This window comes from Pantherophis guttatus, chromosome 1 (genome assembly GCF_059756535.1).
Source record: "Pantherophis guttatus breed Tessera chromosome 1, ASM5975653v1, whole genome shotgun sequence".
In the NCBI taxonomy this organism is placed as follows: Eukaryota; Metazoa; Chordata; class Lepidosauria; order Squamata; family Colubridae; genus Pantherophis; species Pantherophis guttatus.
Window position 1 is genome coordinate 280,123,864 of NC_142063.1, and position 16,808 is coordinate 280,140,671.

The 16,808-nt window shown below is 39.1% G+C and overlaps 2 protein-coding genes across 21 annotated transcripts in view; one reads left to right on the forward strand and one right to left on the reverse strand.

Annotated features, from left to right (window-relative positions):
- CEP170 (centrosomal protein 170) overlaps nucleotides 1-12,667 on the reverse strand; it is a 94,398-nt gene extending 81,731 nt beyond the window's left edge. For 13 of the 15 annotated variants that reach the window (XM_087882987.1, XM_087882986.1, XM_087882985.1 and 10 more), the window contains exon 1: nucleotides 11,782-12,486. The gene's annotated coding sequence lies outside the window, so the exon portion shown is untranslated. Of the gene's footprint in view, nucleotides 1-11,781 lie in introns of all 15 variants that reach the window. The other 2 variants (XM_060692378.2, XM_060692377.2) reach the window with 2 other exon arrangements.
- Nucleotides 12,081-16,808, forward strand: part of SDCCAG8 (SHH signaling and ciliogenesis regulator SDCCAG8) — a 112,424-nt gene continuing 107,696 nt past the window's right edge. For 3 of the 6 annotated variants that reach the window (XR_015731463.1, XM_034428253.3, XM_034428255.3), the window contains exon 1: nucleotides 12,560-13,094. Coding sequence is in view for 3 of the 6 variants with exons in the window: in XM_034428253.3 (XP_034284144.2) it covers nucleotides 12,932-13,094 (163 nt within the window). In the remaining 3 variants the exon portion in view is untranslated. Of the gene's footprint in view, nucleotides 12,166-12,538; nucleotides 13,095-16,808 lie in introns of those variants that run through there. The other 3 variants (XM_087882988.1, XM_087882989.1, XM_034428252.3) reach the window with 2 other exon arrangements.

A 16,808-nucleotide genomic window follows, 5' to 3' on the forward strand; every position in this document is an offset into this window, starting at 1 on the left:
TTCTGCTTACTGCTAGACCCTATCTTCCCTTGTTCCATACTGTTGTTTCCTTAATCACAGACTGGATTCACATACTACCATGTTTTCCCAAAAATAAGACCCTGTCTTATATTTTTTTAACCCTGAAATAAGCGCTTGGCCTTATTTTGGGGGAGGTCTTATTATTTTGGGGCACGTGGAACAAGATGGGGCTCCTCTTGCCGTCTTACCTGATTTCCAGCTCTGCGTTTAAATATTTTTGGGTAGGGCTTATTTTCAGGGGGAGGCTTATTTTAGCGCATGCGCTCAAAAGCCCGATTGGCCTTATTATCAGGGGATGTCTTATATTCGGGAAACAGGGTAAGTTATACAATAATAGTTTGCCAATTAGAATTGCTTATAAACATAATACTGTATACTAAATCAAAACCAAACAATTGGTTTGACTATACATATGCAGCCTACCATGTGTCACGGGAAAGAAGTAACAGAGACATGAGTTCAAGACATGCGAACACAATAAATGTAACTATGCAACTAAAATAATGCCCTCTTGGCATAAGTAAATCACAATCAAATGAATGGGAGCATTGTTGCTGTTTACATTAAACTAATATGAAGCCATGACACTGAAATACACCCTAAATATTAGCCAAGCACTGATACATTCTTCTACCAGATTGAAAGATTAGAAAAAGATAATACCTTTTGGGGGAAATGGATCTATTGTGAAAGTTAGAGAACCTGTAGAGGAAGAATTATGTGTACCAGCAATTAAATATTTAATATAAAGATTAAATAGAATTATGGAATATCTTGATTGGCTAATGTTTTCTGATGGTTCAGCTAATGAAAGCCTTTTCTGAGCAACTGACTAAGTAAGGTGAAGGTAATGAAAGGTTTCTTAATGCTTCTCTGTAGCTATGCTAGGTGATAGCACAGTTTAAGCACCTAACTTGACCAAGAAGTGACAAAACTTTTTATGACAGCTGAGTCATTGTAGTGATCAAAGTAAAAAGGACCTGAGATAACTCAGACAATCCAAATAATTTAGGTCACTTACATGTTTATCAAGCTATGCAAGAGATGATATGTATAATGATGTTAAAAATATTCCCTCATTATTCTGTTGCCAACTGCAATTTATTAAAGTAATATAGCTGTTTTGTGAGACAGAAAGGAATAAAAGTTGATTCATTCAAGCAGATATAACAAATACAATTCTGCAAGTGTTACTGAAAATGAATCCTTCTTGACTGCTTTTAGAATTTATCTAGTCAGAGAATTTAGAGATACAAATATCAGTTCATTACTGTTGAGGGAAAAAGAGCCAGCTGTTAAATGTATGAGTAGGAAGAACCAAGAAGCAACCAAACAAGACAATGAAGCAGATAACAATTTACACTCCCTAATGACAGACCAGCTCTTAGCAAGACAGAGTTCAAGTAAACAAAATATGTATTCTGACTATTCAGCTGCTATCTCTGAACAAGAACTGATTAGCTGTTTTAGTAACCTATCATAGGAAGAACAAATACCGTTGTGGAACTAAGGTGTCAACCAAACCAATACTCCTATTCCCAAGAAGCTCCAAACTATGCAAATTGGCATAGTTATTTTGAATTTCAATCAATACCACAAAGCAAATGATCAAAGAGATGAAGCAACTCATGATGAAATTGAATTGATGAAAGAATTGGCAGTTAGCAAATGGTACTTGGACTTCTATAAGTCTTTGTATTTGGTCTTGTCTCCCTCTGGTAAAATATTCTGATGAGTGCTCTTTAGTTCGCCATTAGCTTATACAGCAGTGTTTCCCTGAAAATAAGACACTGTCTTATATTTTTTTGAACCCTGAAATAAGCCTTATTGCCATGTGCTCAAAAGCCCAATTGGGCGTATTATGAGGAGATGTCTTATTTTGGGGGAAACAGGGTATTAGGAATTCGATCTAGGAGATTGATATGCACGTTTGGTTAGGAGCTGGTATCTCTTTCTGTGGTGGTGTGGAAGTTGTCAGAAATCTCTAGTGAGTCCATCTTCTGCTGTTCAGGTTTTAAATAGCTTCTCTGCCCAGTTAGCGCTTGGATGAGAAACAAAATGAATATTGTTTTGTGTCAGTTAGAGCCACTGGAGGGCCATCCTTGCTTGGTGCCAATATCATTTGTTGGGAGGGAGAGACATGTCTCTGGGAAGTCATTAACTCAGCCTATATATTTCTGCCATAGTAGTGGCTATGAGTGTGAGTAGTAATGGGGAAAGAGGGTGGACATTTTGCTATTCCCATCCATCTTCATTAAAGTGAGGGTAAGGGGAGTCACTGCTTACTGGGCTAATAGTCTTCTGGATGCAGTGGTGCCACTCTTTTGTTTCCTACTTCTTGGAACTGAGCCCTGGGGCAAGGCTTGTTTCCATGCATTTGGCCTGCAGTTCTTGGCTCAAGCTGGCTTCAACAACAGCCACTCTTGCTTTTTAAAATATGATTTTATTCAGTTTTTTAAAACAAAAAACTTATCTATTTAATGTTAAATTTATGTTAAAGAAAACATCCATATACCAAACTCTAAACAATACAAACTAAAAAAACAGGGTGGATTTGATTTAAATCAAGTCAATTTAAATCACAATTTAAATCACTAGTAAAAAGGCTTGATTTAAATCAACTCAATTTAAATAATACTTTTAAAGAGCAAGTCACCTCTGTCCTGCAGCGGCTCCTGACTTGCTGTTGACTTACCAATAGTTCCAATATTGCAGAATATATAGCCTCATGCTACATAACTAAGCTCCATTTCATGCTGAATAAACTAAATTAATAAAGTGCAATTACTGCTGATTCAAATCTCTCCAAGGCTCAAGGTTGACTCAGCCTTCCATCCTTTCTAAGGTAGGTGAAATGAGGACCCAGTTTGTGGGGGCAATAAGCTGACTTTGTATAAAATATACAAAAGTATGAGGGCTATTGCTTAACGCATTGTAAGCCGCTCTGAGTCTCCGGAGAAGGGCGGCATATAAATCAAATTTAAAAAAAAAAAGTATCTTAAATAGAAAACTAACTTTGGATAGATTTTTACTCCAAAAGCATTTTATTAAAATAAATTTGATAAAAATAAAAAAAAATCCGATTTAAATTTAAAAAGTCTGATTTAAATTTTAAAAATTCAGCTTCGGGTTTGAAACAGAGATGAGCACCGCCCCCTAGAGTTGGGAACGACTAGCACATATGTGCGAGGGGAATCTTTACCTTACCTTTTATACTTTTAAACAACAAAGTACACACAGACTATTTGGCTTTATAATGCCTCTCTGTCAATACAAAGTTTTTTTTAAAGGCACAGAGATGACAAATTTCACTTAGCTGATATGTACATATTATTTCAGGAATAATCACTTTTTTCATGATAGTCCAGACATGATGTGAGGTTTTGCATAAAATTATAAATTTTGGAAAATAATGCAATACATTACTGTGTTTAAATCCTGTTCTTGCAAAAACCTGGTTCTCCACACTGATAGTATCACTGATTATATAGTATATTAATATCATTGATTAGGTAGGGCACTCTGAATGGGCATGCTGAAAGCATGAGCACTAATGTTCCTTCACGTTTATTACATTTCCAGTATAAAAATGATGACAGCCAACCTTTTCTTAATTTTCACTGAGAAATCCAATATATCTGAAAAATACTTTTTTAAAGAACTTGGCTTTTAAATCATATGAAACATAGAAAGATTGTTTTTGCTGTATTTTACATTGGCATTCTGGATAATATTTAATAATATTGAATTGTGGATTTGATTGCTGTAAAAAACTTTTCCAATACACTTTGGCATAAGGGCCAAACAAGGAATATACAGTGGATATAAAAAGTCTACATACCCCTGTTAAAATGCCAGGCTTTTGAGATATAAAAAAAAAATCAGACCAAGATAAATAATTTCCGAATTTTTTCCACCTTTAATATAACCTATAATGTATAACCTGTACAATTCAATTGAAAAACAAATTAAAATCTTTGGAGGGGGATAAATAAAAATTAAAAAATTACAATAACATATTATTGGGACTTTTTTATCGCTAACACAATGTGTAAAAACAGGGTTACATCAGATCTGGTAATTAAAAGCAGTAAAGTATATGCCAAAGATCCATTCTAGGTATAGCATATCAAGTCTGAATTAGGATTTTGCAATTTCTGACTCCATTCTAGATTTTCTACGTCATTCACTCAACTAAGAAATCATATATTGCGGGGGGGGGGGTAAACGGGGGGGGGGGAGAGAAATTCCTTTGATGGGAATGGATCAATTTGTGAATAAAACTACTACAATGTTCAGTTTTGTTCTTAAAGTTAGAGTAGCCATTTTGCTTTAAGACTGCATATGTACTTTTGACTGATGTCCTATGAATCCTTTGTAACAGGATTTAGTTCTCTCCTCCTGGGATTTATCTGGTTTATCCTTCTGATCTACTCTGTGGTTAGCCTTTTAATGTTGTTAGCAAGTAAAAGAAGCTCTTGTATTCTACCACCTGAACTTGATAATCTGATTATCTTTAGACACAGTATGTCAGAGGATATAAGGACTCACAGATGAAAGTACGAAGATCTCTATGCATTATTGCTTAAATTCATAAAGATTACATTATTCAGTTAACGTGCACTTAAAAAAAACTTATTCCATTTCTCCAAATACCATTTGGTTCTCTAAAACAAACTAGAAATATGATACATTTGTAATACATTTTAAAACAAATATATATTTGCACCACTTGCAAAGTAAGCAGTTTCTTATAACTGGACTATCAACAATTATAAGCTAGTATGGATATTCAAATATCTGGAGAGGCTGCAGTCAAGCTTTATACTAAGCCATTATACAGTTGTTCTTATTTTAACTTAAGAGTGCTATATGAAAACAGTACCATATTTTTTGCACAATAAGACACCCCCCACCCCAAAAAGTGGGTGGAAATGTCTGTGCGTCTTACAGAGCGAATAATGCAGCGTGGGGGAGAGGGGTTGGTGCAGTGGTGATGGGCGCCGCTCATTGCTGCCAGGGAACGTTGGAGCCTTCGTTGCAAAGCACCTGATTGGCGGTTGGATCGACATCCTGGAATATCACCGATCAACTGTTCTAGGTGGCAGGCATTGCTGCTACCGATCGCCACCAATCACCAGCAGTGGCAATAGGCATGGCGATCCCCGCCACTTACAACAGCTGATCAGCGGCATTCTGCGAGGCTGATCCAACCACCAATCAGCGTTCCCCAGCAGCAGCAGCTTAGCTCAGCTGACCGGTGATGGGCGTAACAGAGCGGAGCCCTGAAGAGCCACATGCTGGGGCTGCAATAACATGCTGAAGCTGACCAGACTGTTTGCTGCAAGGATGCTAGCCAGATGAATACCAGATGGACGCTGGGACGCAGGGTTTTTTTCATATTTTCCTCCTCTAAAGTTAATGTGCATCTTATGGTCCGGTGCGTCTTGTAGTGCGAAAAATATGGTAACTGTAATCTGCCAACACTCATGGTTAGGCAAGGTGTATGAACTAAACCACAGAATTTTAGTTAAATTGTTATAAACACAAGAAACTAGAAATCTACACTTCTCCCCCATTAACTGAGTACCATATGACAAAGAGCTGAGAAAGATAAATGGTCATTATGTTTCCTTATTTTTAGTCTTCATGTCAATTCACAATATATATGATATATAATGTAATATAATGATATAGTACAATGATAAATTGAATTATTTTGTCACTATGTGGCTATTTATGAAAAGTTATTCTCTTTGCAACGCTATATTATGCTGTATTTCCTAGGGTTTTTCTTTGGTTAGAGGGCATTTTAAAATTTTTGAGAATATGCTGTGGATACTACTGCATGGACATTCGTGTGCTCATTAATTCAAAATTACTATTTGTTTTAATTTGTTTCTAAACATTTGTTTTTCTTATAAAAATTGCAATATAATTTAACAGTTGTATTGTTAAATACAAATGTCAGTTAACATTTTAGGAGCTAAACATCAAAACAGGTTTCCAGTCTAGAACCTGACAGAAATTTAGAGCTTGCAGAGATGCTTATTCAGTTTTCTTTCCAGTTCCGAGTTAGGAGGACGGAACCACCACCAATCCTGCTGAGATATATGCACCAGGCTTATCAATAACTACATAAATTGCAGAAAACCACAATTTCATTAACTGGACTAACATCAGCAGACTATTAAAAAAACCAAAAGCCTAATATTGTTAAGACCCGTGATGGTGAACCTATGGCACATGTGCCACAAGTGGCACACAGCATCCTCTCTGTGGGCACACAAGCCGTCGCCCCAATTCAGCTCCGCCGCACATGCGCATGCCTCCCGCCGGCCAGCTGGTCAGGTCTCTGCCGCAGATGTGCGGGGGGCACAGGGTGCGTATGCACACAGGGGTGTGGCACATGCACAGGGCTGTATGTGCATTCGTGGGGCGGGCACATGCTCAGGGGCGCATTTCATTTTGATGGTTTGGGCGAGTGCGCATACATTTGCACACACAAACACTCGTGCTTTGGCTAGTCAGTCCAGAAAAGGTTAGCCATCACTGGTTTAGACTGATATTCAAACCACTTTGCTGAAGTAAGTACAGGTTATTGCTAACCACAATACTTCAGTGCATGTTTTGCCGAATACAATATTTTGGATGGTATCCAAGCAAAATTTTCAACAACCCACTTCTAAGTTTCCAAATGCTAATACCAAATAGTAAGCACTGATTGGATCAAGGATTGTGCCATCATAATCAGGATTGGAAAAGGCTAATGCGATTTTTCCCCCTCCCACCTATTTGAAATAATTATGTATATTACTTTTAGAATATTAGTGATACAGAAAAATATGTAATTAATATTTAAGGTTAAAACACATTGTGCTTTTTATACTTCCAGAAATAAAAACAAAAGTGATGCAACAGACACACTGTATCAAGAAACTTAGCATTTCTCAACTATTTTGGCTTTCCTCAGTCTGCCAGATTTTTCAAAATATGGTCCTGTGGGAAAACCCTGCCCTGAAAAAAAAAGATTTTAAAACTGGATAAAAGAGTGTATATTCATTTTGAACGATTTTTATGCTATTCTTCAGATTCCATTTGTTTTGGTTACCTTTTTCCTTTACTTTTCTTTGGAGTATGCTAATTTATGACTATTTTATTAATGAGAGTAGGGTTATCTTCTTCCTATTGATGAAATCATGGTCAATTAAGCCAATTACTGGCCAAGGGACTCTGATAATGATAAAATTATAACCTTAGCTGATTACTTTCCATTTATACCTTAGTTAATGGCTATACGCTTTGCATCTGGATCTCTGGAGTTTATCTTTTGCTTGGGGACCAGCAGCAAAAATGGAATACACAGCAAACATTTCACCACTGAGCAGAGTGTGTAGATATTGTCCCCTGGCTTTTCAGGTATTAAAATGTATAAGCAATGTTTGTGGCAGTATTAGAAGTGTGTTGGTTTGGATATGAATGCATATGTTTATATGAAGATTGTGCTGTATTATGGGCTGACAATCCAATAATCTAGAATAAATATTAATATAAACGCAGTATGGATCAAATACTTGTAATACAAGTAATGTATCAAAGCCCAAAGTTTTATTGTGAGGCAAATTATACATGAATGGCTAAAAATCAAAGCAAGTAGATGAAATCTGTATCAAGGAAAAATATTTATTAAAGATGCAAAAATGGATGAGGAAGCTAAATGTTACCATCTTTCCATTTTTCATTAATTCTTACTCTTTTTCTTAACAAAACTTATCTTGAAAGGAAACATCATGAGTGTCTATGTGTAATATGTTTACAATGACAGCAATATTTTGACTGCTCTTATAACTTCAAAACCAAATACCACTATTTTCTGATCTAATGTTGAAACTTTTTAATCACTATTTAACTCACATACATTTTTTTCTGGAAAGTTTTGTACTTTTGTTCCAAATTAAGTCCATGAAAGTTTACTCAAAAATATCACTTTTTCTACGGAACTGGCTTCTATGCTAGATAAGTATACAAATATATTGTATACAATGATTACCTTCTTCAAAATATATGCTTTAGCTCATCACTGAAAGCATAGTAAGAGCAAAGGACACTGATTCTTCTGTCTAGGCTAACATGACTCTTAGTCATGTGCGAAATATTTTAAAACAAAATCATTCCAAGTGTGAAAGAAGCTCCCTCAAACATGTTGATTTCAGTTCAAATTTGAAGCCTTTGTCACATTGTTATAATTTTTTAGTACAAGAGGCAATTGGATTTCACTAGCAGTAGGTTACAAATTAAGTATCTATTTACAGAATAACTGTATTAATAATAAATTACCAATCATCCCTTTTAGAAATTATAAAGTATACATTCTTCCTCAAGAGTAATTTTAAAATGAAAAAATTAAAAGTAACCGATCTAATTTAAAAGCAGACTATCACACCTGCTACCTTCGTGATTCTTCTAACCCCCTTTATCAAGTGGTTCTATTTTTCATGACTCCTTTAAGATCTGCAAACCTAATTTAGTAGCATATAGTTTGTATGATTTTTACAACTGCTAAACAATTCAATGAAAATTTCATTATTAGATTACATCACATGGCTATCACTGTAATAAATCAAATGTATATAGGTTTTGTATTTGCCAGGGTGGATTTAAATCACGATTTAAATCATATTTAAATCACTAATAAAAAGGCTTGATTTAAATCAACTCAATTTAAATAATAATTTTCAAAGAGCAACTGTCATCTCTGTTCTGAAGTGGCTCCTCCTCTGACCTGCTGTTGACTCACCGAGAGTCCCATTCAATTTAATTGGACGGCTGGTGAAGCGGCGGTGACACAACAAGATAAGGGATGTGGCAGGCAGCAGGTGAGTGGTTGCCCGCTAACAGGCGCTGCCATGATGGATCTGAAATTACAGGTGCTCTTTAATATTATATTTATAAGCTGCTTAGAAGGTTTCACTTTCATTTTTACTGCTTGCCCTTCTTCCTCACACTTAGAGCCTAGTGGTACAGATGCATTTCTCTTCAAATAATCATACAGTTTGTAGTGTACATAGATTTTCAAAACAATGGGATAAAGGAATATTCTTGAATTTTGTTTTATGATTTATCTCATGGTTACTGTGAAATTGTTTGAATGCATCAATGCAGTACATGTTATCTCAACTTGCAGAGCTTGGATTCATTAAATGAGTTTACTAAAAATGTAAATATTGCAGAATATACAACCTCATGCTACATAAACTAAATTATTAATGTATTTTAAATAGAAAACTTATATTTAGATAGATTTTACTCCAAAAGCATTTTATTAAAATAAATTTGATTTTAAAAAATCGATTTAAATCAAAAACATCCAATTTAAATAAAAAAATCCAATTTTTATATTTCTTTTAAAATAGTACTTGCACATTAGTGAATAACTAAATCTATAAATCACTATTGTTGAAATGTTAACTGCTAGATACTTTATTATCAATATCACAAAATCCTTTGTATATAGTACAGTTCTGGGACACTGATCACTGCAATTCCAAAAATGAGTAGATGAAGGTGAAGAAGTAAATGTGCATATTGAATGACAAACTTTAGAGGCACCATTCAACAAAACCATTAACCTTTAATCATAGTTTTTAGATGTTTGACAATTTTGAACTTGTACACTTTGTAGCATCTTAAACCCTTGAGCATCAAATATTATTCAGCACTTAACTTTTATTAACAATTCATGAAATAGGCTGGATTCTTTAAAAAAAGATTAAGTTGAAGATAGGAACTTTTCCTAATGAAGAATAATTATCATTTGTTTTAAATAATTATGAGCATCTCATCCAAATATTTACAGAAGGATTTACAGTATAAAATCAACGAACTAAGAAGAACGTAAAACATTGCCTAACTTCACATATTATCCTAAACCATTATGTGATTTGCATGTCGCTTAGCAGAATGTTCTGAAACTTTGCAAACCTATGTATGACATGTGAATCCAGCCAGTGAACTTAACTGAAAGAATACCATGGAGTTTGCACACAAGACTTCAAGGGTGTGATAACTGAAAATTTATCACATATCACTTATTTTTTAAGACTCTTAAAAAAGATCCGTTGCTGCTGAAAATAGAAGTCAATAAAGGAAGACATGTTGTTTTAAACGTGAAGCAGCATAATGTAGTAGAAATAGAAAGCGGTGTTGGCAGCACCTATTTAAAATTATCCTACTTCAGACACTAACAAGTAGCACAAGTCCTTCAGCTTTCTTACCCACTAATACCATGCTCTGAACAACCCTAGCTCATATTTAAGCAGTTTCTAATTCGGATGCTCAGGATTTTGTCCAATGCCATGTAGTAGATTAGCTGGAATGCAAATATTAAAAAGTACCTATATAAGAGTACAGTTATGAACGGAAACCCTCCCCTTCCCCCATTTCTAGCATCCGTTCCAAACAATTAGTGGATGATATCACAAAAGAAGACTCATCTGTACAGCTATCATTTGTTTCCTTTGGACTATCTCTTTCCTAATATCTTGTGTATTTCAAACCTGCTAAGATTTTTTAAATTGACGGGTAGAAATCTGCTATAGCCATATACATTACATGTGCATCCACAACACACAATTCGAAAAGATACCTTTGACAAAAGATATTTCTGTAATCATTTCAAAGAACCCATATAAAACACTTTTCCTTCTGGAATCTTTTATACAGGTAAAATTATAAGAACAAAGCAGACGCAGATGGTATCAAAGGGGAGAGAGGGAGGAAAGGATTCGGCATAGCTTCTCCCACAGGGATGTCTTTTAAGGTGTAAAGCTATGCATCATTTTAGGTACATTCAACCTACAAAGCAGGGTGAAAGCAGAATCTTCCTCTCTCTTCTCTCTCTCTCACACACACACACCAAATCACGTTCACACGCCCTTCCATGTATGCGTTGAAAAGAGAAACCCGACAGTTGGGAAAAAAAAAAAAACTAATCGGGGGAGAAAGGGGGGGGAAAAAAACCGAACAAAGAAGAAAACGGTACAGTTGCAAAGAAGGGAGAGAGGGGGGAAAATGGAAAACGACGAGCCAGAACAAAACGCCCAAGCAAAACAGCAGCCACCCGCCTCCCTTCACCCCTCAAGCCGCGTCTTTCCACAAGGGGGGCTGCTTGGAGCGGGGCGGGGGCTGAAGCCTGAACTCAGGGTGGGGAAGCCTCCACGCCACTCGAGAGAGAGAGAGAGAGAGAGCGGGAGCGCCCCGGGGGAAGACTGGCTCACATGTGAAGGAGGGAGGAGAGGCAAAAAGAGGAAGCGGATGGTCGAGTAAGCTCCATCTGTATCCAATCTGGACCATCCCCCCTCATATTTCATGCAGCAGCAGCAGCAGCAGCAACCGCCTCGATTGACTCCCAAAGGGACAGCCTTCCGCGGCCAGGAAATAGCAAAAAAGGGGGTGGGGGGTGGGGGAACGAAGCGCCAAGGAAAACGATCCTCGTAGCGGGAGTAATCTTGCCACACTGCTAATAAAAAGTACGCCGGGAGAAGGAGCCGTTATGGTTGGTTCGTATGAATTGGAGCATCAATTTATATGTGGATCCGCCCCAGGATCGAAATCGCTGCCGAAGGCAAGCCAAGGAAAGGACCGCGAAGAAAAAGAAGACGATGCCCCGTTATGTGGTTGATCGCTCGCTGCCGGGCAAAGTCACCCCTTCCCTTCCTCTCTCCTCCCCTCCCCGGCAAAGGTTCCCGCAGCATCACTTACTCACTCCCTTTGAGGAAGCCTGAAAGTGCCGGCTCACTGATCCACCATCTTCTCCCACAACAAGGGCGCGCGGGGCGGAGGGGAAAGTCAAGGGCGATCGCTGACCCTCCGCCAACCTACGTTGTTCCGCCTGTAGCAACCGCTTCAACGTTATTCCTACTATAAAGCGGCTAACGGCGCGGAACACAGGGAAGTTACTGCGCAGGCGCCGTCCCAGGGAGCGACATACAAGCGGAGGGAGGGGAGGGAAGGGGAGGGGGGGAAGAGAAGAAAGAATGGATTTGCCTCAGGACGAAGCCAGTGCGCAGGCGCGTGCAAGAACGCGAAGCAGCCGATTCGTGCCGCGCAGGCGTCGTTTTCCAGACTGAAGAAGCTGGAATTTGGGTATTGTTACTTATGTCTTGTGTTTTTTTCTTTTGATGGCACGAACTAGTGAAGGTTTCGAAAAGTGTAACGATATCATCTTTTTGGGGGGAACTGGGGTCGCTTCCTTGCGGAATATGAAAAGGACAAATATAGCTTCTCCTATGAAAATGCTTTGTTCCTCTCATCTATGTCCGGGATAAGAATGAAAAAAAAAAAAAACGCGCTCACTTTAAAGCAAATAAAAAGTGCCTTCACCCCTCCCACAGAATAAAACCGTCTTCTGTATATAATAGCCCTGGCTGGCACCCTCGCAGAGCCAAGCAAACCCACCGTATGGACATTGTTCTTGCACCAAACCACAATTCCCAGAAAGCAGCGCGGCAAAGACTTCCTCGACATAGAGGACCGTTACGGCGTGTTGCATTTCGGGCGAGAGAGGAAGCCTTCTGTCTTCTTTTACGTTCGGAGGCAGCGCGTGCCCCGCGTCACACGTCACTTGATTATCTGCGGGCATAAAAGCGGTCTTCGAAGCGGGACTCGGGGAAGCGCCGTTTCTCGGTTGTCCTAGCAACGAACCGCTTCGCAAGATTCATCGGAACCTCCTCCGCCCCCGCCCCCCACCCCACCGCGCTGTCCCTGGGGCTTGTAGTTGCTTCTTAGTCACCGGGGCTGTTGCGTGCGCTGCGAAAGGACGCCGTTGGAACTACAGAGACCGACAGCCCACGAAGAAAGCCTAGCCGGGAAGGGGGGGGGGAAGGGGAGGTTATACTTCCCACGCGTCCCAATGGAGGGAGTCTCAGAAGCGGTCGGTATAGCCGGAAGAGTTGCGGCGTGCAGCCCGGGCCCCGGTTGGAGCGGGTCTCCGGATTCACTGGATCCCGTGAGGGAAGCCACGGGAGAATCGGACTTGGCGCAGTCCCTGGAGCGGTATCACCGAGGCTTACGCGGTGAGGACGAAGAGAAGACGGGCGGGCAGTTTCCATGTCCGTTTGAATTTGGGCTCCTCGACCTTGATCGCTTTGTTAACTGGCCTTTTCCGGAGCCGCTTCTTAGCTAGGTCTTGGGGAGAGATCGTAGGCTTACTGGAAAAAAAATTTGGTGGCGACGGCTTCAAAAGCAGGAGGTCTTCCCCATTCGTGATCTTCCCATCCCTTGATTTGCCCGACGGGGTGAAGTGTAAAACTCTGGCAGATGAATGTGCTCGATGACAGACGTTCTGAAATGAATTTATTTTATTTTATTTTTTTATCATTCTTAGTCTAATTTCAAAACTCCGCTGATCAGCCTGAGAAAGGAGTTGTTCAGGAGAAGGGCAAGAACAACATGTCTTGCTGGTTCTAGTGAATGATTTGACATCTTTTTGTATAAGTGGTCTTAGATAGGGTGACTGACAGGTTTCAAATACCGGGAATTCGTTGAATTATGTCATGGTTGACGGAGAAAGTCGAAATAGCAGGAATTGCATGGGAGGATAAACTCAATTGCTTCCAACCATTATTAGCCCAAAACGGAGCAAGCCATGTTATGGCTTAACGTGATGTGTGAACTTAAGTCACTAATTTGTGGGACAGAGTGTTTTGGTTGGTCAATATTTACTAGTTGTGGTCAGCTTGAAGAGTTCCAGAAAGCAATAGGTAACGTCAACGTTTGACATCTGTATAAAAAGGCAAAATTATTTTTTCTACACAGGTAAATTATAGTCTTAGTAGCATTATTTCTTTTTTTCATCAGACGTAAGTTAAATCAGTGGAAATATTGATGGTAGTAATTGAAGAGATTAGGACAAATACGTTAAAGCTCAAACTAGATAAAGGAGAAGGTACAATTAACTAGGTGCTAATTACCAGTAGATTCAACTCTTGATAACTGCAGATATACCCTTAAATCTTGTAGTGTATCTTGAACTGTAGCCCCACCAAAGACACTTGAATAATCTCTTGATCCATCCATTTTATTATCCCTTGTTTGCACTCAATTATGACAAGCATCATAATTTTTTCTACTCTTTATTCACATCACCTGCACAAAGTATGTAAATTTTGGCTTAGTGATAATCACTTCAGCTTAGCAATCAGCTTTTTTATATGATGGAGAATTTCTGTTCTTTTGGCATTTCTCCATAGATAACTCAATATTTTGTAAGATCTTAAGCAAAATGCTACTCGACTGTGGAATCAAAAGGATCAAATGTGATTGAGGGCATTATTGGGTCTAGCATAGTTATTGGAAATTCAAATGGCATCTGGCATATACTGCTTTTTGCTTACATATATACACTTACTCTATGTTGTACAATGTAGAGAACGTAATAATGTCTTAGTTAAATGTTAAATAAATCTGCTTTAATGAATAGCGCCTCCCTGTTATTAATGAAAGAGCCCCTCTTTTCAGGCTGCCCTAAGTGTGCACTGCCCTAATATGTAGATATTCATTAATTCAGACTTGTAGCTTGTCTTAAAGCTAAACTAAAATTTCCTATGGAGAGTGAGGTATATTCCTTTGACCATGTAACATTTTTTTCATAAGATTTTTCTTAAGAGCTGAATTATGTGTTCAGTTTACGCAAATAATACCTCATTAAGAATCTTACATGGACACCCATCTCACAAAATGGACTCTGGGTGGTGTACAACAATAATTTAAATATATGTATATATAAACAGTCGTTACAAAATATATAATTAAAACAGAGAATAGTGCAACTGTGAACAATGCAAAGCTGTGCAGAGTCTCTGTCACATTTGCCATCTACTCCTTGAGAAGAAATTGTGAGTGTAGGACACGTGTGTCAAACTCGCTGTGTAACGTTGCTGTCACATGATGTTTCACGACGTTTTTCCCATTTGCGGAGCTGGGGTGGGTGTGGCCTGCATGTGATGCCTGCGGGCCGCCAGTTTGACACCCCTGATGTAGGAAGACTGAGGATTGAGCAGTGCCACCCCATCCATCAAAAAGGGATACTGGATGAAAATTGTTCAGTATTGTAGGATCCAGCAATAGTTTCTTGAGAAATCCTCTTTAAAAGGTAAAGGAAGAAATTCCATCATTCAAAGACAAATTAACCACTGTTAATTAATACCCAATAACTTCCCCTCTAATCCTTTCACAAGCCAGGAAAGGTATGGATCTAAAGAGCAGGTGACTGAGCTCACTATCCTAAGGACCTGTCCACTTCCTCAAGGTTAAAATCATTCCCAAATACCTGGGCAAGACTCAACCCTGGTTCTCTCCTTGAGACTTGCAACCAAGGCAGTGTCTTAACTAAAGATGAATCCAAGTGATCTTGTCTGACATGCTGAGCAAATTCCTCTAAGCATCTTTGCAGAGGTTCCCAGGGCCCTCTTTACCTAAGATGACTCACATCACCTGAAACAGAGTTGTGGGATGCTAATGAAATGCAGTAAGGGTGGATAAGTATTGCTTCTTTACTGTTTTGCTGCCCTTACCTTACCTTATCAGTACCTTAATAGTGTTTTTATTGAATTTGTCCTTAATTGAGCATCAATTATGTTCTATATATATCTCTTTTGTGTCATCTCCCTCAAGTTCCTCTGGAAATCATGGAGAATAGTAGGATCCCAGAGAGGGGAGAATTCACACGGGTATGATTTGATGCAGCACCTCAGTCACCCATTGTCCCAAGTGACAACCAAAACTTTGAATGAACTATGCATCAGAACAACAGAAAGAACCCCCAGCTCCTTCTGAAATGTATCAGGGTTCATCATTTGGGGTACACCCGGAGGCTCCAACTGGTACAGAATGCGGCCGCGCGGGGGATTATGGGAGCGACGGGGCGCTCCCATGTGACTCCTCTCCTGCGCGAGCTGCATTGGCTTCCGGTAGACTTCCGGGTGTGCTTCAAGGTATTGGTGATCACCTTTAAAGTGCTCCATGGCTTAGGGTCGGGGTACTTACGGGATCGCCTTCTGCCACCAATTGCCTCCCACCGGCCAGTTCGCTCCCACAGAGAGGGCCTCCTCAGGGTGCCATCGACCAGACAATGTCGGCTGGCGACCCCCAGGGGGAGAGCCTTCTCTGTGGTGGCACCTACCCTTTGGAACAATCTACCCCCAGAGATACGAGTGATCTTCGACTTCGGACTTTTCGTCGGGCCCTAAAAACCTATTTTTTTCTGTTAGCCGGACTTTCCTGATTTTATGGTTGGTTTTAAAATTTGATATGGATTTTAAATTGATAAATTTAAATTACGGGTCAAATTTATTTAATTATTTTAAATCTATTTTTAATTTTTATGTATAAATGTTTTTTATCTTGGCTGTTCACCGCCCTGAGTCCGAAAGGAGAAGGGCGGTATAGAAGTTTGAAAAATAAAATAAAATAAATAAAAATAAATAAATTTGCCAGCGGTAGAGTGATCTAATGGTTTCAGTCTCCCTCAAGTGGAAAGTGGCACTAGAGAATCCCATAGAAACCAGGGCATGACACCAAGAGCTCCCTCAATTTCAGATTACATTAGGATCACTGGATCTGGAGCGTAATCACTGTCCCATGTCGGACTCTAGATAAACTGGGATGGGCCCGTGGGTGTCAGGGTGGCCATGCACATCCGAGCCACCTCAGAACTCATTCCTAGAAAGGGCAGATTAAAGTCCCGCAGAACCATAATCCTGGAGAACTCTCCTACCAGCACAGAAATG